This window comes from Saccopteryx leptura, chromosome 4 (assembly GCF_036850995.1).
Source record: "Saccopteryx leptura isolate mSacLep1 chromosome 4, mSacLep1_pri_phased_curated, whole genome shotgun sequence".
In the NCBI taxonomy this organism is placed as follows: Eukaryota; Metazoa; Chordata; class Mammalia; order Chiroptera; family Emballonuridae; genus Saccopteryx; species Saccopteryx leptura.
Genome location: NC_089506.1, coordinates 187,311,773 through 187,333,450, shown reverse-complemented (window position 1 = coordinate 187,333,450; position 21,678 = coordinate 187,311,773). Strand labels below are relative to the sequence as shown.

At 43.6% G+C, this 21,678-nt stretch overlaps 1 protein-coding gene across 5 annotated transcripts; it reads right to left on the bottom strand.

The window, feature by feature from the left end:
• Positions 1–1,877: 1,877 nt before the first annotated feature.
• On the bottom strand, positions 1,878–20,811 carry ZNF655 (zinc finger protein 655). Of its 5 annotated transcripts, none has more exons than XM_066382166.1 (6): positions 20,702–20,811; positions 19,655–19,817; positions 18,505–18,590; positions 17,989–18,115; positions 7,321–7,425; positions 1,878–6,821 (listed from the first exon to the last, which is right to left on the bottom strand). In XM_066382166.1, exons 2-6 carry the CDS (start codon positions 19,788–19,790, stop codon positions 5,428–5,430), a joined length of 1,848 nt encoding a protein of 615 aa, XP_066238263.1. In that variant the 5' UTR covers positions 19,791–19,817; positions 20,702–20,811; the 3' UTR covers positions 1,878–5,427. The 5 variants fall into 5 exon arrangements, with proteins under 5 accessions (XP_066238263.1, XP_066238264.1, XP_066238265.1 ...); XM_066382167.1 differs by lacking the exon at positions 20,702–20,811 and adding an exon at positions 20,599–20,701; XM_066382169.1 differs by lacking the exons at positions 1,878–6,821; positions 7,321–7,425 and adding an exon at positions 15,971–16,806.
• Positions 20,812–21,678: the final 867 nt, after the last annotated feature.

Here is a 21,678-nt window from a genome sequence, read left to right as displayed (position 1 = left end):
AAACAAGGACATCTGCTCAGAAACTTCTCCATGGACTGGGTCCAATCCACGATGCTGTTCCAAGGCCAAGATCTTCTCTAAAAATTCTTCAAAACATGACACATGGGTCTGGCAGTCACTTCAGGAAAGGGTGGAAAAAGGGATCTGATAGATATAGGGAAACGGTGGGTGAGGCTTTTCCAGGAGAGACTCCCAGCCCAGGTGGTCTAAGAAGGTTCATTCCCTCTCCAGGCCAGCTAGGTGCTGCCGCGAGAAGGCCGCCAGGCAGGCAGCACCGGGAGGCAGCCTGTGGCCCCAGGCGCTGCGCCTGGGCAGGGACCCAACCAGTTCCTGCGGACCCACCTCAATCCCACCAGAGTCCCCACCCGCCCAAGCCCAAATCCGCTGCCGCTGCCGCTGCCGCAGTCCGGGGTTGCCACTGCGATGGTACCGGCCACCCCCCTCTCCTCCCCAAGCCCGGGGTCGCTGATCCCCTACACTCACTGGCCCAGCCCAATCCGAGTTCTCCGCAGTATTGGCGACTTCGGCCTCCAGGGCAGCCCTGCAAATTAGGGTACCTGTGCACGCACTTCCGGGTCCATCTAGGCAACTCGGAGGTCTAATCTCGATTGTGGCTGCTGAGGGTACAGAATGGCAATGGGGTGGGGACCTCCTTCAATGTTTGTCCTTACTCCAGGAAGGATTGTAGGGAGGATGAACCAGACTTCTCTGTTTGCCCTTTATCTCTAAGTGGACCGAGGATCTAAATTGGTTGTTCCTTCTTCCTCATCCCCTCTGTCCCTATGTGCACCCCATTTGGCTCCTCCGCTTGACTTCTGCCGGTTTACCGTCCCACTTCCCTTTTTCAAAATCACAGCAACCACTGGGGTCAAATTCAGGTTTTCTAGGCCCTCAGTCCACCCTGTCCATCTCTACCTTTGTCGCTTCAACCCAGCCCCTCCCAGTTTTGCCTGAGGTATATTAGCAGGAGAAATATATTGGTACCAATACTAATATGAAGAAGAAAAGCCTTAGACACAGTGGTGGGATTCAAATAATTTAACAACCAGTTCTCTGCCCAAGTGACCGTTTTAAGTAAAAAAAAAAAAAAAAAAAAGATATACCAAAGGTAGTTTATTGCATGTATTAAGTATAAGAGGTATACAAAACTAGATTGAGTTTTAAAATATTAATGAAAAAATATTAAATAATACCTGACAAAAAAACAATAAAACTGTTATTTCCATATTGCTTCGATTGGCATCCTCACTTGTAATATTTTCACCTATGGACAGAATGAACAGCTTAGAATATGCTGTTGCACAGATGAACGTTAAAAGGGTAAGGAATGTAAATCTGTGATTTCCATATTGGGCAGCTACCCAGACACCCACCTTAGAGAGAACCCTGATTACAAATGCCATTTTAACAACCGGTTTGCCAAACTCAACAAAAAATTAGTTATTGGCTCTGCCAAACCTGTGCGAATCTGCTGAATCCCACCACTGCTTAGAGAGGTCAAGTTCCAAAGACCCCATTGAGCCTCAGTACAGATTTGACAGAGGCACTTTTGATATGTTGAAGCAGGAAAAAAGATTAAGAATCTCAGTTGTTTCTGAGAAAGGTAGATTCCTGCGAACTCAGAACAGCTACCAATTGTGGAGCATTTAAACTGACATTATCTCATTAATCCTCACAATCCCACGCCAGTTGGTACCTTTTACTATCCTACATGCCAAAAGCTGCCATTAGTTAGCAACCAGAAGCAGCATTTGAGGCCTGGTCTGTTCAAATCAGAGCCTGGTGTCTAAGAACACCTAGGAGGGACAATGAAGAAAGACTGGGTGAGACTTGTAACATAAGCAACCACATTAAAAAAAAAAGACAGACACTTGTAATTATGCCCAAGCTGTAAATTTATAAACATGAATGAAATACAAATACAAGAAGTTAACCATTTTTCTAAAAGTGAAGAGAGTAAATAGGATGCATCAGCAAAATAAAACATTCCAGCATTATTTTCTTGTTGATTTGTACAGGGCACCATCTGATTTGTGATTAAAATCACTCTTAGTCTTAGGATTAACAATGGTTCCTTCCTACACTTGTATTTTAAGCTTGTAATGTCACACAATACAAATTTTTAAAGACACAGATGTCATTTTGCTGAATCAAATAGGGAGTACCTGTCAGGAGGCAGTTTCCACCACAGACCAGGCTGCCTGATGATTTCTCCAGTCATACCAAGTTCTCCAAACCCAGGGCATCTCACCAGAACAATGCTAGTCCTGCACTGTTAAATGCTTGCTCATTAAGGCCCTCTTTACATTTTATTTCTCTTCTATTTAAACATGTCTTCTATTTTTACTAGTTTTTATAATAGTATATATATATATTAACTTTTGGCACTTAACTATATGACCAGTACCTTTTACATTATCTCTTTAATTTTCATGCTATTAACCACATTGTATAGACAAGAAAACTAGAGAGTCTAAGTAAAATTCCAAAGTCACACAGCTAGTAAATAGCAAAGTTCAAACATAGATATGTCTAATTCCAAAGCTATTACTTTGACAACTCTGATTGTCTTCACTCGATGGATGGTTTCATTCATTTAGTAGGTTAACTGTATACTCTGGCTAGCACTGACTATCATAGAGCCTGGCAATTATATTACTGAACAAATGAAGGGATGGATGAGGTTACATTTCCAGATGTAGGGATCCCATTATGCTTTGCTGAGATGACACCCCAGGAGTCTCTTTTAAACTTTGTCTTAATCAATTACCCTCATACTATTTCCTAGGGTGAGTCATTTCTCTAGAGAACTCATTTATTACCCTGAAAATGTGAAATTTGGCTTCTAATTTTTAAAATGTGTTTTATTTAAACACACACATACACATTCTGCCTTGTTCTACTGAAATCTCAAATGATTTAGGTACTAAGAGCAAACAGCAGCCCAATTAAATAACCCTTTAAATCCTAAACATTCAGACTTTATTTCTCAAGAGTTCTGTGGACAAGCAAGTATCAGTACACAGGAGAGTGATCTGTTGTTGTGAAGCAGGTTTCTGGAAGGAACCAAGTTGCAGCCAGGAAGGTGATTCCAAGATTTCCAAATGCTTCTGGCTAAGGCCTTCAGATTTTATTTGAAACAGATCCTCAGAGTATCAAACACACTTTTATTCAAGTGGAGGTACAAAAGCACATTCCTAAACCAAATGCATACATGTGATTTTTATATATTCTGCTATTCAGGGGTTACAATCCTCTGTCCCATAATCAACGGAGTTGACTATTAGTCTCTATACATAAGAGTATTATGTCACACTGACAGAAAAAAAACATGCATTTTCATTTGATTTTACAATTAAGTCAATTCATTTAGATCCCTACCTTGCCCTGATTAGATCCTATGCTTGCTGATGGCTAAAAGGTAAAATATAATAGTAGAACTATCCTAGAAGTTAGCCAGTAAATGCTTATAAAAGTGAGCAATAAATTTTTACATATTTCTTGAGGATACCTTGTGAATATTATAACATCTGAACTATGAAGGCCTCAGTTGCTGGAATGACAACTAGAATTTTAAATAACACTTGTATTATTCACAAAATATTAACGAAGCTTAAGATGAAAACGCAGTAAAATGCTCTGACATCACCTAAAGAATCAAGAACTGCTGCTAGATGTTATGATGGTGACCCTGAACTCTGGAGCCAACAACTGTGATCACTTTTATCAAATAATAAAATCATGTGCTTTCATATGGCCTGTAGGCTCTAGTAAAATACAAAAAAAAATGTGATAATGAATAAATAATTATACACAAAGCCCCCACACTACTGTCACAGGTTGATGAGGAAAAGTTGGGGGTGGAAATCCAAATAGATAAAGAAGCAATCTTAATGGTTAAAATTTTACCAGGAATAGAACTGCCACTCTCTTAAAACACTCAGTCTAGAGGCAATACATAAGAACAGCAACAGCTTTGTTGAAAGGCGGAGCACTCTGCCTTATGAAGCTCTCTGATCTTTTAGTATATGTTCTTTATGTTTCCTCATATCAAAAGCAGACCCAAGCATTGTGCTGGCCTTCAATGGAAGTGTATAAAGTAATTCTAAACTTAGACGTGCAGAGAAGCTGAATGAGTGTAGCTACGCCACTAGTAGTCTTGTTGGCTCCCTCATGTCCTTACTGTCTCTTAGTGGGCTATGGATGCAGACAAGGCAGCTAAGAACTTGGGCATCTCTTAAAAATATTTAGCTGCCTGCCATAAACTCAGGGGAGATAGCATCCTTCACACTCATGGGTTAACAGGATGTGAAGATCTAATTCTTTTAAAGGAATATGCTTCACTTTGGGAAAGACACCAAAAATACAGTAACATCAAGTAGGGATGGCATACCTGCTGGTGAAAAGCTTAAAACGAGGAAACCATCATTTGAAGGTGCTTAAGAAAATGGAATGCCAGTGTTGTGGCTGGAAACAAATAGGAAGTTGGGTCCCCAGAAAAGAGCAGGCCTAAAAGTCTGTTTTGGAGAGAACTTGAGCTGAGAATAGCAGGAAAAGCTAAATGAGCTACTTTTCAGACACTAATACATTTTTAACATTGGTTATTGACAATATCTTATGGAAGCTGTGAACAATATGTACCAATTTCAGGAAAAATAAAAATGTTTATAGGCCATATTAAAATAAAAATAGCTTAAATGAATTCCATAAATAAAGTATACATAGTTACTTATAACACCTATTATATTAAAGAATGTCATAAAAAAACAGCACTGCATTCACCATGTAACTCCTCAGACTAGCTTCTTCTGCAATGAAAAAGATTGGGACTATATAGTAATGATTCCATATACAAATAACCCACAATTTTCTCTCCAATATTTTGATGTTGAGTAAAGCCTGAAATATGGCAGCAAATTTTTCCACTTAAATGGTATCAGATTCTGGTCTGGTGTGGATATACTGATGATGAAAATGACCTGAACTCCTATAATACTCAATGGCTTCACTTGGGTATGTATTCTTTGATGTTGAATGAGGACTGAAATATGACTGGATCTTCACACATACATATTTATTACAGTCACAGGCTTTCTGCATGGAATGAATTTCTTGCTCAGCAAAGTTATTTCTTTGACTGAAGAAGGCTTTTTCACATTCATTACAGTGAAGGAATTTTATTCCTGTTTGAATTCTCCAATGACTAAGGTATGAACATAGCATGAAGCATTTACCACATTCAATATATTTGTAGGTTTTCTCCTTGGTATGGGTTGACAGGCATCAATTAGGAGTTTAATACTAACTAATACTTTCCTATATTCACCACCTTCTTTCTAGTATGGATTCTCTGATGCTGAATAAAGGTTGAGCTGTGACTGAAGGCTTTACAACATTCAGTACACATTTCTCCCTGGTGTGAAATCCTCAGATGTTGAATGAGGCCTGAACTTGACTAAACGTCTCCCCATGTTCATTACATTCATAAGGTTTCTCTTTGGTATGAATTCTTTGATGCTGAACAAGTTGCGCTCTCTGACTGAAGTTCTTTTCCCATGCATCACAATCAAAGGCTCTTTCTCTGGTGAGGACTTCTTGTTGCAGGACAAGATCTGAGCTATGATTAAAACTTTCCTCATAATCATTACACTCAGAAGATTTTTCTTTCCTATGAACTTTATGATGCTGAATAAGGCATGAGGTTTGACTGAAAGTTTTTCCACATTCACTGCATTCATGTGGTTTCTCTCCTGTGTGAATTCTTTGATGCTGAATAAGATGGGAATTCAATCTGAAGTCTTTTCCACATTCATTACATGTATAGGGCTTTTCTCTGAGACGAATTCCTTGATGTTTAATAGGGGTCATCCCACATTCATTGTATTCATAGGCTTTCTCTTCACAGTGAACCTTCTGATGTTCAACTAGGTATGAGGTATTATAGAAGTCACTACCACATACAGTACACTTACAGGGCATCTCTTTGTGAATTCTCTGATGCTGAGTAAGATGTACACTACGACTGAAGACTCTTTCACAGCTGTTACATTTGTAAGATTTTGCTCTAGTGTGAATCCTCTTATGGTGAATTATGCCTGAGCTCTGACTAGAGGATTTATCAGATGATTCACAGGACTTTTCAGATGCTTCACATTTATAGGATTTTTCTCTAGTATGTATTCTTTTATGTCGACTAAGGCTTGAGCTCTGACTGAAAGATTTTTCACATTCTTTACATTTGTAGGGTTTCTCTCTAGTATGAATTCTCTGATGTCTAGAAAGGGCTGAGCTCTGATGGAAGATTTTCTCACATGCATCACATTTATAGAATTTCTCAATGGTGGGAAAACTCTCACATTTACTAAGATGAGAGAGATCCATTAAGCTTTCCTTATATTCAGTACTCTGAAAAGCCTGTGTTAGATTTACTTGTTCATGTTTCTCAGCAGCTGAATTCTGGTTGAGGTTCATGTCATACTTATCAAAGTCATCAATGTTCTGTATTCTAAGATCTCTCTGGTCTGTATCAAGGGTAGATTCCAAACTGAAGCTTTTTTCAGGTTCATTACACTCATTGTTCTTCGCACTGGTGAAAGTTTTCTTGCTGATTGTTATTTGCCTAAACTCTCTCTCCAGGAATAGAAATTTCCTTAGAATTTCCTGAAGTCTTTCTAATCTGTCCTCAGGTTTATACACTTCTCTAGTCTCAGGAACTTGGGCGATATCCTTTTTGAGTCTTCCTACTCTCACTCTGCATGAATGTACTTCTGAAATTTTCTGCTTAGGAATCAACAGCTTGTTCTCTTCTCTGGTTTCTCCATCTGATTTAATATATAAATAGAAAATGCAAATGTAATATGTACCCTATGCTTAGAAAACAAAAACTCAGAAAGGAGAAAACTAAATAATCTAGTATCCATCAAGGTAAGAGAATTTATTTACTCTGAAACACAGGCACACGATCTCAACAGCAGATATTAGGGCATGAATAGGAACAGTGAGGTAAGATACAAATGGTTCAGTATATGGTAGGAATAGAAGGTGTTTTCAGCAATGTAAGAAGATAACCAATTAAGGTGTTTCAAAGGAGAAAATAGGGAACTAGTTCAAAAGAATTATAGATAAGCAACTTGAATAGGAGTAAGTACAACTGGTGGATGGTAAGGGACAAAATAAATGCAAAAAGTTAATCAAAACTGAAAGGAAAAGGAAAGAGTTCTCTATTCTGGGATACAGAGCTCTTCATTCTGATTGCCAAAGTAGCTACAACTTGGCTCAACAACTGGACTAATACCATCTGATTGATTCTGCCTTACTCACCTGAGTAGTCATCTCTTAAGACTTCTCTATTCTTAGTTTCCAGATCAAAGACCTGTAGATCTTGTTGCAGCTGAGAGATCCCATCAGGCTTGGAAATTGGAAATCCTGCTCATAGAGAAGGAAATGGGATATAGCAATTTATCCCCAGATATCATACCAGCCACATTTTCTCTTAACTAATGGTTAATGGAGAAAGTAAATTCTTAGAAGACATTAGAAAGGGCTGGAGAGTGAGAGTGACAAGCATCCACTACTACAGTGGTCCCCAACCTTTTCTGGGCCATAGACCGGTTTAATGTCAGAAAATATTTTCACGGACCAACCTTTAGGGTAGGACGGATAAATGTATCACGGGACCGAGACAAGTGTCAATTGTGAGTCTTAGATGGATGTAACAGAGGGAATCTGGTCATTTTTTAAAAATAAAACATCGTTCAGACTTAAATATAAATAAAACGGAAATAATGTAAGTTATTATTCTTTCTCTGTGGACAGATACCAAATGGCCCACGGACTGGTACCAGTCTGCGGCCCGGGGGTTGGGGACCACTGCACTACTAGGAGCTCATATATGTGCTCAATAAAGAGGTGTGTTAAGAGGCAAGTTTATGACTTTTGGGAGCAATAGTATTCATTTAAACATTACTCAGACAAGGGAATTTGTACATAGGATAATTTCACAGAAATTATATCACTCCTCACATATTGCCTCTAGAACAATCTTGTATAAGACCCGTTCTACAGTACTAGACCTGGTCAAAATTGAGGTCATCCAAGTGTAACTTTGCTGGACTGGAGAAAGGTAAATATTCAAGCATCTGTTGTATGGTGAGATGAACCACAGCAACAGAATCAGTGAAGACTGAATAAATATTCCTAGGATCTCAAGAAACAACTCACTTCGATTCACATGAGGAAACAAAGACTAATATGACACATCCTTACCCATTAGAGGCTTAGACTCTTGTTTATCCAACAAACCTTTGAGGGGTGCCCCCTATATGCAAAGTATATAAGGGATAAAGGTCCCAAGCAGATAAGGTCCATTCCCTCAAGGATTTTACACTCTTAAATGCTGACAGATATAAACAACTAACTATGATATGGTGAGAAAAGTGCAATAAAAGTGCATCTTCACATAAAATAGTCTTTCTCTGGCTTGCATAATGTACTGTTAGTATGTAATCTCTTTTAAAGTGAAAGTAAGAGGCAGTCTGCTTCTGAAGTAGCAGAAATATTAAAGTACCAAAGGAGCGTTTTTTATATTAATACTTCAGCCCAGAAAGCTTCTAGTAGCACACATACAAGGTCTAGCTCAAGCCTCTTGTCTCCAAAAGCCTTTCTATTCAGTTATTGAATGTCTATTTGTTCCTCTCATCCTGATATGTCACTATATAATGGAATTCATAGATTTTTAAATGGTTCCAGGCATCATCAACCCTACCTAATTCATACTCTTTGATAGCACAGACATATATCTTGCATCTTTTGATTCATTTACTTGAAAGCTACTTGCCAAGTGCCAATTTTGTGCCCAAGGGTGAACATACAGCAAATAAAAGTTTTAAAAAGGGCATTGGGCCTAGAAAATATGATAAACCAACAACTGCCCTCTTGGGATCCACATGAGAGCCTATGAGCAGAGAGATCAGAGCAGATATAAAAAAGACATTTATTTACTGTGTTTCTGAATTCCTACCAGACACTAATAGAGTCCTTTTGGACACATATTTAGTTAAGGTCCTCCATGTCAAATGGAATAGCCTTGCAAGTTTTTTTTTTTTTTTTTTTTTTTTTTTTTTTTTTTTTTTTTTTTTTTTTTTTTCTGAAGCTGGAAACAGGGAGAGACAGTCAGACAGACTCCCGCATGCGCCCGACTGGGATCCACCCGGCACGCCCACCAGGGGCGACGCTCTGCCCACCAGGGGGCGATGCTCTGCCCATCCTGGGCGCCGCCATGTTGCGACCAGAGCCACTCTAGCGCCTGGGGCAGAGGCCAAGGAGCCATTCCCAGCGCCCGGGCCATCTTTTGCTCCAATGGAGCCTTGGCTGCGGGAGGGGAAGAGAGAGACAGAGAGGGAAAGCGCGGCGGAGGGGTGGAGAAGCAAATGGGCGCTTCTCCTGTGTGCCCTGGCCGGGAATCGAACCCGGGTCCTCCGCACGCTAGGCCTACGCTCTACCGCTGAGCCAACCGGCCAGGGCGCCTTGCAAGTTTAAAAACAGTTAATGTGGCATGAAGCAGCTACTACTAGGCTCAGAATTCTGATAACTTAATTTACAACTTTTAATTTTGAAATATTAAAGTGTTTCTAAGTATTTGATAACTGAAACAAATTTTGGTTATTCACTCTGTATCTACACTTAAGTCACATAAGTGCAACAGAAAAGATCTTTTTGGTGTGGAATGAGGGGTTTGACTCTAGACTTATGTTTAAGATAATGTAGAAAGGTGTAAGAGAAAATGCTTAGCAGACAGGTAGAAATAGAAGACTGCAGAAAAGAACAGAATTCAAGATATAAACTTAAAGTCATTTGTATCATCAAAATATTATGCTTTGGTTTACTAAGCAGCTGATAGGTAAAGTACCACACCAAGAACTATACAAGCATTCACTCACTTAATACTCACCATACCTTCATAAGGTAGTTAGTATTATTGTACCCATTTTACAAATGGGAAAACTAAAATTCACAGAGGTTAATTAACTTGCCCAAGATCATAAGTGGTCATGCTAGTCTTATTTCAGAATCCAGCTTTTTAAATAATCTAGTAAAAAAAATGATGACTGTGAACTAAATCCATACCTTCCTCCAAAATATGTATAAAAAGAAAACAGAAAACGAATATAATTTTGATAATGAAATAAATGGTGAACATAATAAAAATAACAGAGGCCCTGGCTGGGTAGCTCAGTGGGTTGGAGCGTCATCTTACTATGCCAAAGATGCGGGTTCAATCCTCAGCCAGGGCACATACAAGAATCAACCAATGAATGCATAAATAAGTGGAACAAATCAATGTTTCTCTCTTTCCTCTCACTGTCTAAAATAAAAAAATAATAATAAATAAATAAATAAATAAAAACAGTGATTGGACAGCCAGGATACAACAGATCTGGAGTCAAAGATATTATAATTAAAAGGGTTCTAAGAGCCCTGGCCAGTTGGCTCAGCAATAGAATATTGGTCCGACATGTGAAGTCCCAGGTTCAATTCCCAGCCAGGGAACACAGGAGAAGTGCCCATCTGCTTCTCCCCTTAACCCTCTCCTTTCTGTCTCTCTCTTGCCCTCCTGTAGCCAAGGCTCCATTGGAGCAAAGTTGGCCTGGGCACTGAGGATGGCTCCATGGCCTCCGCCTCAGGCGCTAGAATGGCTCCAGTCGCATCAGAGCAACAGCCAAGATGAGCAGAGCATCGCCCCTAGTGGGCATGCGGTGGATCCCACTCAGGCACATGCAGGAGTCTGTCTGTCTGCCTCCCCACTTCTCACTTCAGAAAAATACCAAAAAGGGGGGGGGGAGGGTTCTAAGAAATCATTTGTGTCAAAGAAATGAAAATTACTTTATAATAAAAATCCAAACTCCTAGGCATAGTCAGGGCAATATTAAATTTGAGGAGATTCTACTATAAAGAAAGAATTAGACTATTCTCCTAAAATTTCTATTTGTATTAAAAAAAATTCTGGTCTAGCCTGACCAGGAGGTGGTGCAGTAGATACAGCATCAGACTGGGAAGCAGAGGACCCAGGTTCAAAACCCCAAGGTCGCCTGCTTCAGCACAGGCTCACAAACTGAGGATGGCTCCATGGCCTCTGCCTCAGGCGCTAGAACGGCTCCAGTCGCATCAGAGCAACAGCCAAGATGAGCAGAGCATCGCCCCTAGTGGGCATGCGGTGGATCCCACTCAGGCACAGCAGGAGTCTGTCTGTCTGCCTCCCCACTTCTCACTTCAGAAAAATACCAAAAAAGGGGGGGGGGTCGCTGGCTTGAGCATGGTATCATAGACATGACCCCATGTTTGCTGGCTTGAGCCCAAAGGTCACAGGCATGAAGCCCAAGGTCACTGGCTTGAGCAAGGGGTCATTTGTTCTGCTGTAGCCCTGGGGTCAAAGCACATGAGAAAACAATCAATGAACAACTAAGGTGCTACAACAAAGACTTGATGCTTCTCATATCTCTCCCTTCCTGTCTGTCTGTCCCTATCTGTCCCTCTCTCTGTCTCAAAAAAAAAAAAAATCTGGTATATTGCTCATATCATCTGCTGTCCTTTCCAAACAAACATCTTAGTACTATGACCCAGGTACTCACAAACATAATCTAATGAAATCTTTAGCACAAACCAGAAAGATAGACATTATTTTTCATGTTTTATAGATGAAGAAAATGAGTGTCAATTTAAATATTTGCTCAATGTACCACAGCTGGTAACTGGAACCCAAGTCTAATTCCAGTTTAGTCTTTATTATCTACCACACTAAATGCCACAGAAAGCATTAAGACAGGTTTTCTTACCACTGGTCTAAATGCCTTTTTCTAAATTTAAGTCAACTCTGTGTTTCATGATAACATAACCTGGACATGTTTTCTTTGAATATATGTACCCTGATTTATTGATGTCACCCCATTAAAATTAATAAAATTTTATTTATAAAAAAAACTGTGTTTTCAAAATAAATGCTTGCTTTAATTTTCCTAGCTCAAGCCTCTCATCCAAAAATACTTGATTTTTTATTAAAAATATTTGATTTTCTAATTTAAATATCAACTATTTTCTGATTGGTTATATTTTTACTTAATCTGGTATTTAACCCTTTGAGTAGTACGAACATTCATGTACATCCTTGTGCCTACTGACCATTCAGAGTATGATCATAACAAAAATTTTTATTTTAAAAATGTGTAAGGCACCCTGGCCAGCTGGTTCAGTGGTAGAGCATTGGCTCGGCACATGGAAGTCCCAAGTTCAATTCCCGGCCAGGGCACATAGGAAAGCACCCATCTGCTTCTTCACCCTTCTCCCTCTTCTTTCTCTCTATTGCTCTCTTCCCCTCCCACAGCCAAGGCTCCACTGGAGCAAAGTGGGCCTGGGCGCAGAGGATGGCTCTATGGCCTCTGCCTCAGGCACTAGAATGGCTCCAGTTGTGACAGAGCAATGCCCCAGGTGGGCAAAGCATTGTCCCCTGGTGGGCTTGCTGGGTGGATCCCAGTCGGGCGCATGCAGGAGCCTATCTCTCTTGTCTCCCCACTTCTCACTTCAGAAAAATACAAAATGTATAAGGCAACATTTAAAAAAGGCAAATTAGGCCCTGGCCAGTTGGCTCAGCGGTAGAGCGTCGGCCTGGCGTGCTGGGCACCCGGGTTCGATTCCCGGCCAGGGCACATAGGAGAAGCGCCCATTTGCTTCTCCAACCCCCCCCCCTTCCTCTCTGTCTCTCTCTTCCCCTCCCGCAGCCAAGGCTCCATTGGAGCAAAGATGGCCCGGGCGCTGGGGATGGCTCCTTGGCCTCTGCCCCAGGAGCTAGAGTGGCTCTGGTCGCAGCAGAGCGACGCCCCGGAGGGGCAGAGCATCGCCCCCTGGTGGGCAGAGCGTCATCCCTCGTGGGCGTGCCAGGTGGATCCCGGTCGGCGCATGCGGGAGTCTGTCTGACTGTTTCTCCCCATTTCCAGCTTCAGAGAAAAATATAAAAAAGGCAAATTATATTCTTCTAGTTTCCATAACGTGGTTATCAAACAAACATGAATTTTTTTTTTTTGTATTTTTCCGAAGCTGGAAACAGGGAGGCAGTCAGACTCCAGCATGCGCCCGACCGGGATCCACCTGGCATGCCCACCAGGGGGCGACGCTCCGCCCATCTGGGCGTTGCTCCGTTGCAACCAGAGCCACTCTAGTGCCTGAGGCAGAGGCCATAGAGCCGTCCTCAGCACCCGGGCCAACTTTGCTCCAATGGAGCCTTGGCTGCAGGAGGGGAAGAGAGACAGAGAGGAAGGAGAGGGGGAGGGTGGAGAAGCAGATGGGCGCTTCTCCTGTGTGCCCTGGCCGGGAATCGAACCTGGGACTCCTGCACACCAGGCCGACGCTCCACCACTGAGCCAACCAGCCAGGGCCTCCCGGCCAGGGCACACAGGAGAGGCACCTATCTGCTTCTCAACCCCTCCCCCTCTCCTTCCTCTGTCTCTCTCTTCCCCTCCTGCAGCCAGGGCTCTACTGGAGCAAAGTTGGCCCGGGCGCTGAGGACAGCTCTATGGCCTCTGCCTCAGGAGCTAGAGTGGCTCTGGTTGCAACCAAGCAATGCCCAGATAGGCGGAGCATCGCCCTCTGGTGGGCATGCCGGGTGTATCCCGGTCAGGCGCATGCAGGAGTCTTTCTGACTGCCTCCCCGTTTCCAGCTTCGGAAAAATACAGGAAAAAAATAAAATAAAATAAAATTTTTAAAAAAACTGTAACTAGAACTAATTTCATTTTTGGAAAAAATATTGACTCCTGGGGGTCAGCAAGCATGAAATAAACTCACTACTAAAAAGGTAAAAAATAACTTTTAAAATGTAAATGGATTAAGCAAAAATAAATTAAAAAAAATAAAAAATATATACCTCATTATTAGGTTTGGTGCATGTACCAGAGCTGTGCTAAGACTCAGCCATTTGAGGGCTTCCTGCTTTTCTCCCTGATGCTTAACAAATATAGAAATAAAATCTCTCCTTAGCAATATTGTTCTTATGTACATACTTATTATAATAGAATATATCACTAGACAATTTTACTTCTTGAATGTATGTACTTTCTGCTCCCAAAATGTACAACCTTATGCTTGTCTGTTCGACTTATCATAGCCATTTTTTTTTTCTGAAGTTGGAAACAGGGAGGCAGTCAGACAGACTCCTGCATGCACCCCACCAGGATCCACCCGGCATGCCCACCAGGGGGCGAAGCTCTGCCCATCTTGGGGCATCGCTCTGCCGCAATCAGAGCCATTCTAGTGCCTGAGGCAGAGGCCACAGAGCCATCCTCAGCGCCCGGGCAAACTTTGCTCCAATGGAGCCTTGGCTGAGGGAGGGAAAGAGAGAGACAGAGAGGAAGGAGAGGGGGAGGGGTGGAGAAGCAGATGGGCGCTTCTCCTGTGTGCCCTGGCCGGGAATCGAACCCGGGACTCCCACACGCCAGGCCGACGCTCTACCACTGGCCAACCGGTCAGGGCCTATCATAGCCATTTTTTTTTTTCCTTTTTCTTTCTTTCTTAAGCTGGAAACGGGGAGAGACAGTCAGACAGACTCCCGCATGCGCCCGACCGGGATCCATCCGGCACGCCCACCAAGGGCGACGCTCTGCCCACCAGGGGGCGATGCTCTGCCCATCCAGGGCGTCGCTCTGCTGCGACCAGAACCACTCCAGCGCCTGGGGCAGAGGCCAAGGAGCCATCCCCAGCGCCCGGGCCATCCTTGCTCCAATGGAGCCCTGGCTGCGGGAGGGGAAGAGAGAGACAGAGAGGAAGGAGGGGGGGTGGGGGTGGAGAAGCAAATGGGCGCCTCTCCTATGTGCCCCGGCCGGGAATCGAATCCAGGTCCCCCGCATGCCAGGCCGACGCTCTACCACTGAGCCAACTGGCCAGGGCCTCATAGCCATTTTTAACTGTCATCAGAGTACAGAGCTATTAAAATATAAAACCCACCATATATGGTTTAACTTTCCAAGGACTATAAAAAATAATTACGCCTGACCGGGCGGTGGTGCAGTGGATGGAGCGTTGGACTGGGATGCAGGGAACCCGGGTTCAAGATCCTGAGGTCACCAGCTTGAGCGCAGGCTCATCTGGTTTGAGCAAGAGCCCACCAGCTTGAACCCAGGGTCGCTGGCTCCAGCAAGGGGTTACTCGGTCTGCTGAAGGCCCACAGTCAAGGCACGTATGAGAAAGCAATCAATGAACAACTAAGATGTTGCAACGCGCAATGAAAAACTAATGATTGATGCTTCTCATCTCTCTCCATTCCTGTCTGTCTGTCCCTGTCTATTCCTCTCTGACTCACTCTCTGTCTCTGTAAAAAATAAATAAAATTAAAAATAATAATAATAATAATAATAATAATTACTAAGGTGATGCAGCTAGCTGACTTGGTCACAAAAGCAAACGGAGCCCTGGCTGCTTGGCTCAGTAGTAGAGCATCAGCCCAGGTGTGGATGTCTTGGTTTTGATTCCTAGTCAGGGCACACAGAAGAGACCATCTGCTTCTCACCTCTACCCCTCTCCTTTCTCTCTCTCTCTCTTCCTCTCCCACAGCCATGGCTCGGCTGGAGCAAGTTGGGCCCAGGCGCTAAGGATGGCTCCATGGCCTCACCTCAGATGCTAAAATAGCTCACTTGCCAAGCAATGGAACAACAGCCCCCAATGGGCAGAGCATCATCTCATAGGGGGCTTGCCGGGTGGATCCCAGTCGGGGCACATATGGAAATACATAAATAATTTTTAAAAAATAAAAAAGCAAATTGGGTAGGAGGATTCTTGTATGCATTTGTGCCCAGTATATGTAAGTGTGCGTGCATATCCTGTGTGTGTGAAGAGATGAGAGGAAATGGATGAAATTCAGGAGAGTAGCATGCTGTGCTATTAGGCTGATTAAGCTGCTAAGAAGTTTCTTTACTCCAAAAAGAAGACAGGTTAACTGTTGGAAATTATATAATTATTAGATTAAATTTACAGTATCTTACAATTACATATCACTTTATAGTATACAAAGTTGTTAAATATACATTCAATTTAATACCCTGAAATAAATTGAAATCTCTTGCCCTCCTCATTCCCTTCCATCAAGGACAAAGCTAAGGAACACCTGATCAAAAAAGGTAATATAAATGCATCCATCTGTTTTTCAACAAAGAATGAAGGGGACAATGGCAGTACTTTGGAGGTGGCCACAGGACTTAAGAAGACTAGAATGTTAAATATGAGGAAAGCCTAAGGGATCATGGGAGAGTTAGGTTAGGCATCAGAAGGGGCAGGTCCTGTTCACGACAGAAGAGGAGGGACACAGAGCATACGTTCTACATTCTAAAATAACATGAAAAGATTGTAACTTGAAGAGCTGGAGTTGAACTTTGTGGTTTCTCAGCACACAAGTAGATGACCACCAACCGTGGCTTCTGAATGAACTCAAAATTCAGGATACAAAATGCATATGGTTTCAAAACAGGGCTTTCTTGGCCCTTTAGAAATTTAACAAAGATCATTTGAGTAGCTGCAATTATACATAGTGGTGGCATCCTGGGAGCATCTATTCCATCAATCAAGTGTAATATCTTATAATCGTGGAAAAGGAGTTTCCGAGCGGGGACGAGCAATATCGATGGGAAGCCGATACTTGGGCCATCTCTTGGAGATTCCTGCTGAAAGGACTGCAAGTGTTTCTCCAGAGAAAGCACTTGCCTGGGTATGACTCAGGGCCGGGCAGGAATTCACACTATGAATCCGGGTGGTGGGAAGACGGAGAAGTATGCCTACAAAGATCAAAGAGCCAGAATGGAAAACATGCTAAAACCTTCCCAGTGGGCAGGCTGCCTCCCCACAGACAAGAAGACATCTTCAATCCTGAGTGTAATCAAGGAGACAAAGCAATACCCTGGATGCCACCAGCATAGGCAAAGCAGAGAGAGAGAGAGTCAAACAGAAATGAAAAACTGTGATTAAATACATCCATAAAGAAAAAGAAAAGAAGAAAAGGCAAGACAGGCAAAAAAAGGAAGGAAAAGGAGCAATGCTCATATCAAGGGGGCTGCCAACAACCCCCCAGTGATGCTTCTCCACAGCACTGCAGGTTGCCTAGTCTGGGCTACCTACTGTGCCACCCCAATGACAGACAGACTAAGGACTGAGACTTCTGCTGCTCGGAACGAGGTTATTTAGGATTACCATCTGGGTGACTCACTGCAATGTACTCGCAGTGAGTCATGCCTTTAACTGAAGTCTCTCAAATTCTGCCTGCTTAAATATGAATTTAGTGATCTTAAGAGGTAAGGGGTGCCTGACCTGTGGTGGCGCAGTGGATAAAGTGTCAACCTGGAGCAATAAGGTCACTGGTTCAAAACCCCAGGCTTGCCCAGTCAAGGCACGTACAAGAAGCAACTACAAGCTGATGCTTCCTTCTCCTCTCTCTTCCTCTCCCCCTCTGCTCGTGCTCTCTCTCTCCCCCCTCTCTCTAAAAATCAATAATATCTAAAAGGAAAAAAAGAGGGAGAGTAAGGGATTACTCAATAAAAAGGATTAAAGCCCCTCTTTTAAAAAGGCATTTCTTCTTCCAAAGAAAATAGGAAACTCAGACACAGGGACACAGAATTACCAGGAAGAAAAGTGTCTGGTTGTGAACTGGAAGGTCCTAGAGTCTCTTGTTAAAAAAAAAAAAGATAGGGAAGGTGAGAACTTAGGCAAAGCACAGCAAGTTTCTGTTTTCTAAGAGGGAACAGATACCCCACAAGGGCAGGAACCATTAACTTGGATAAGGGAATAGAACGTCTCGTCTTGAAACCCCCTAAGGAAAACCACTCCCAGAGGAGATGACCTTAAAGATAGAGGATACAGAGGTTCTAAGACCTGGAATCTGAGCCAAACTCTTTCTCAGAGACCTCACACCTACTCAGTAAAGAAATCCCAATAGGTCAACTGAATAAAAAGGCAGTCCTTACCCAGTGAGACCACGTTCCCATAATTCTCTAACATCACTTCTCTGTAGAGATTCCTCTGAACAGGGTCCAGGCATCCCCATTCCTCTCGAGTAAGGTGCACAGCCACATCCTCGAATGTCACAAACTCCTGAAATAACATAGCCTGGCTGCTCTCAGGAATGAAGCCAATACAGCATCATGGCCAGAGAATGAGGGAGATGATACAGACTCTCCAGTGTGTACGTATGTCAGGGAGGAGTAAGAACAGATTGAAATCTATGGAATAAGTTCCATAACCCTTTAACATCTAATAAGCACCATCACAACACTAGGGATAAAGAAGAAACAGTGTTTGCTGGTGGTGTTGGGAAGACAGGAAGGTAGTTTGTGTGAAGTCCAGGTCTCTGAAGAGGATCAATTCCAAAACAGGGTTCTGCTACTGAAAATTCCAGGCAAGGTTTACAGATGGGGTTAGGGAAGAACCACATTCAGTCAGCAGCAAGTCCCTGAGGAAAAGCAGAAGGTTCCTCAGCTCACCTGGTACCTGGCTGTCAGGAGCGCAGCTGCCTGGTCTCCTGGGCTTCCCTCGTGGGGAAGAGCAGGCACCTGGGGAACAGGTGGAGCTAAGGGAGGAGAAAGGAGCCAAGAGTGAGAGCAGCCCTTCCCCAGGGCTCCCTTACAGGACAGAGTCAGTAGGACCCTTCTTCACATCAACATTCTAGTAAAACCAATGAACATTTATCAAGTATTGAGTGTGTCTACTCTGCTCCCTCTCAGCACTTGTATGTCCTGCTGACCCATGATACAGGAATTTAAGCACTACCCCTGTTTTGCAGACCAGCAAAGCAAAGCAAAAGGACCTGCAATGACTTGTCCAGAGCCATGGTTATCTAGTAGACCTCTGACCATTTCCCAACCACTGTTCTGTAAACATCACTAAGCCTCACTCCTGTGAATGAGTACTGTCTCTACAGCCTGTGTGTAAGACCCCTAAGAATCAGGAACGGCCACCTGTTGCCTCACAATCCTTACCACACTCCCACACGCCCCACAGCACCCTACATACCGTAGCACTCAATCAGTGTTGCTGACACACAAGTTAATTCACTGCAGTTGGCCACAAGTAATCTAAGATTCTTACGAAACAAAGGAAGTACAAGACAAATCAACACATCTATACCATACATAAACATGTGACATGTATACATTCATACAGGCATTGTGCTTAACCAAGGAATTAAATGTGTGCTTTCTTGATCCAAATTAACTTCGTCACAAACACTGCAGTTGCAACAGAATGGCAGGTGGCGAAGCACAAGAGATCATCAAGGAGGGAAGATACTAAGTGAAGGGAAGGGAGGGAAGGACAGGCCCTAAACCTAAGAAAGCCAGGCAAGGATTGTGAGATGCAGCAAAAACAGGACATCTTGGAAATTACTGTGGATGTTGTCAGTGGGATGAAGCAAAGGTCGCATAAACGAAAAACAGCTGGAGCAGAGTGAGTGCCTACCCCTCTGCCGATTCCGGAGAGAAGGGCTGCCCTTAATAGAGGGGCTCAGACCACACCCTCCCTTTCAGACCCTCCCTTTAGGGGCCATCTTAGTGAAGTTTCTAGCTTCTTTCATACCAAGCCCAGAAGCCCCTCTACACTCCCATCCCCCTGATCTAAGTGCTCTCTCTGCCTTACCCCCAGTGAGTCCCTGTTCCATGTCGGTGTCCTGCATGAACTGAGGCTCTGAGGACAGACCCTCAGAGTGAGTCTCCAAAGACTGCAATTGGACCCTTGGTGATTCTGCTGCTTCCTGGACCGGCATTTCCTCCATCCTTGTTCTGGAGGACAATGACCATCACTGTGGGGTGAGATTAGGAGAAATTATTGTAATCAATTCCAAACAGACCTTAGTTTCATATCCTCGGGACTGAGCAAAGTACCTTATACACTGTAGATACTCAATACACCTAATAATGATTAACCACCTAAATTAAGAAATGAAATTTGTGGTATGTATTTCAAAAAAAGTCAAGACACTATTTAATATTGTAAAGATTTCTGTGGGAAAGTTTAAAATCCAAAATTTATAAACTTCTTTCAAGGCTCAAATTTGTACCCAGAAAATATGCTACTTATGATTTACTCATTATTTTTTTAAGACTAGGCCCCTTAGGAATTACTTGGTATACACTCTTGTCAGCCTACTTTCATTACTAAATGGTCTTGACTAATAATAAAATTCCGTCTTGGGGATCAGACCCTTGGCTAACTCAGAGCAGGTAGGCAGGCCTTTCCTCACAATCCTGACAGTAACCCAGGGAAGTGCTGCTATTCAAACAGGTTTGACTGGTGTCCTTCAAACCCAAGGACGCGACGGGGTTCTGTCTCCATTCCGCAACCCTCAGAAAGGGCCCTCGGCCGGCTCCGCTGAAGGCCTCTCCCAGCACCGTCCTCCTCCCACTTCCCTGTTAGATGAAAACAGGGTCCCAAAAGGGCGAGGCAGGCCAGATACCCAGCTCCCACCACAGCACGGTCACCGGGTCCTGACAGCGGGGTCCTCAGTCCGCGGGGCAAACCCTGACTGAGGAAAAACAGGCCCCCGTACCACCCGCCAGCGCGCCCCCGGGGACGGAAACCACCGTAAGCGGGACCGGGCGCCTCCTCCAGCTCCTCTTTCTCCCCGGGAGGCGAAAACAAGGGGCCGTCCCCACAGCGAACCCAGAATGGCTTCCAGGGACTCACCCGAGCGGAGCAGCGAGCCAGCCTGCCGTACCGTCGCAGACACCCTTGCTTGTGGCGCCACCCCAGCCTTTCGGGGGTCGCTCTATACCGCTTGGAGGACGGCGCTTCTCGGTGGCACTTCCGGAGGCGGAGTCGGACCGCGGTGCAAAGGGCGGAGCCCGGGATAAGGTCCTAGGTGGAAGGCCTGGGTGAGGTGTGGGCAGTAGTGAGGCGAGCTGGCGTGGCTTTTCCCCGCTTTCTCAGCCACCCCTGCTGGCCGACTTTGTAGCCAGTATACCAGTAATGACTGTGACAGCCCCGGACTTGGGAAAGCGCCTCCGGTAGCCCTTCCCTGCTTCCGCCAACCCTCCAGACTCTGGAGTTGATGAAGAATGGCAGACCTAATAGACTTCCCTGAGTCAGCGGGTTGGGAACTAGCACAAGGGTACAGAATACACTCATTAAAGAGAGGATCGAAGGCTCTTTGGTTATAGGAACTACACAGAAAATCGAGGGTCGAAATCTACTGAGGTTCTTGGGGGAAAGGAGGGGGTCTTGAGCAAACGAGTGGAAGAGAGAAACAGAACAGAAGAGAGCCATGTTCCTGGGGGAAACAGGACTATGCAGAAACAAGAATAGGTAAAGCACGGAGAACTTGGACAGGCAGCCAGAGTACTGGAATAGAAGCCCCTAGGGCATTATGATCTCATGGATACTTAGAGAATGTGGCATGTTGTGGAACTACAGAGATCTGCTGGGGCCTGGCAAGTGTCAAAGAATCAAAAAAAGTGATTTGGAAGGGACTTATACATTACGTCTTTGTTTAAGCTCACAAACCAAATGTTATCCTTTAATGCTAATTGACATCAAGCTAAATATAAGAAAAACCAAAAACGTGTCATTCTGTATGTTTTTTCAGACTATATCGCCTCAGATTCTGATATATCTTTCTTTGCTCCTTGAGTCTCATTGGCATCCATAGCAAATAGTGGTAAGAA

Coding starts and splice junctions, on each gene's coding strand:
- ZNF655 (XM_066382166.1), bottom strand. CDS start 19,790: ATGGAGGAAATGCCGGTCCAGGAAGCAGCAGAATCACCAAGGGTCCAA. Junction 18,116..18,504: donor TCCTGACAGCCAGGTACCAG/GTGAGCTGAGGA, acceptor ATGTTATTTCAG/GAGTTTGTGACATTCGAGGA. Junction 6,822..7,320: donor CTTAAGAGATGACTACTCAG/GTGAGTAAGGCA, acceptor ATATTAAATCAG/ATGGAGAAACCAGAGAAGAG.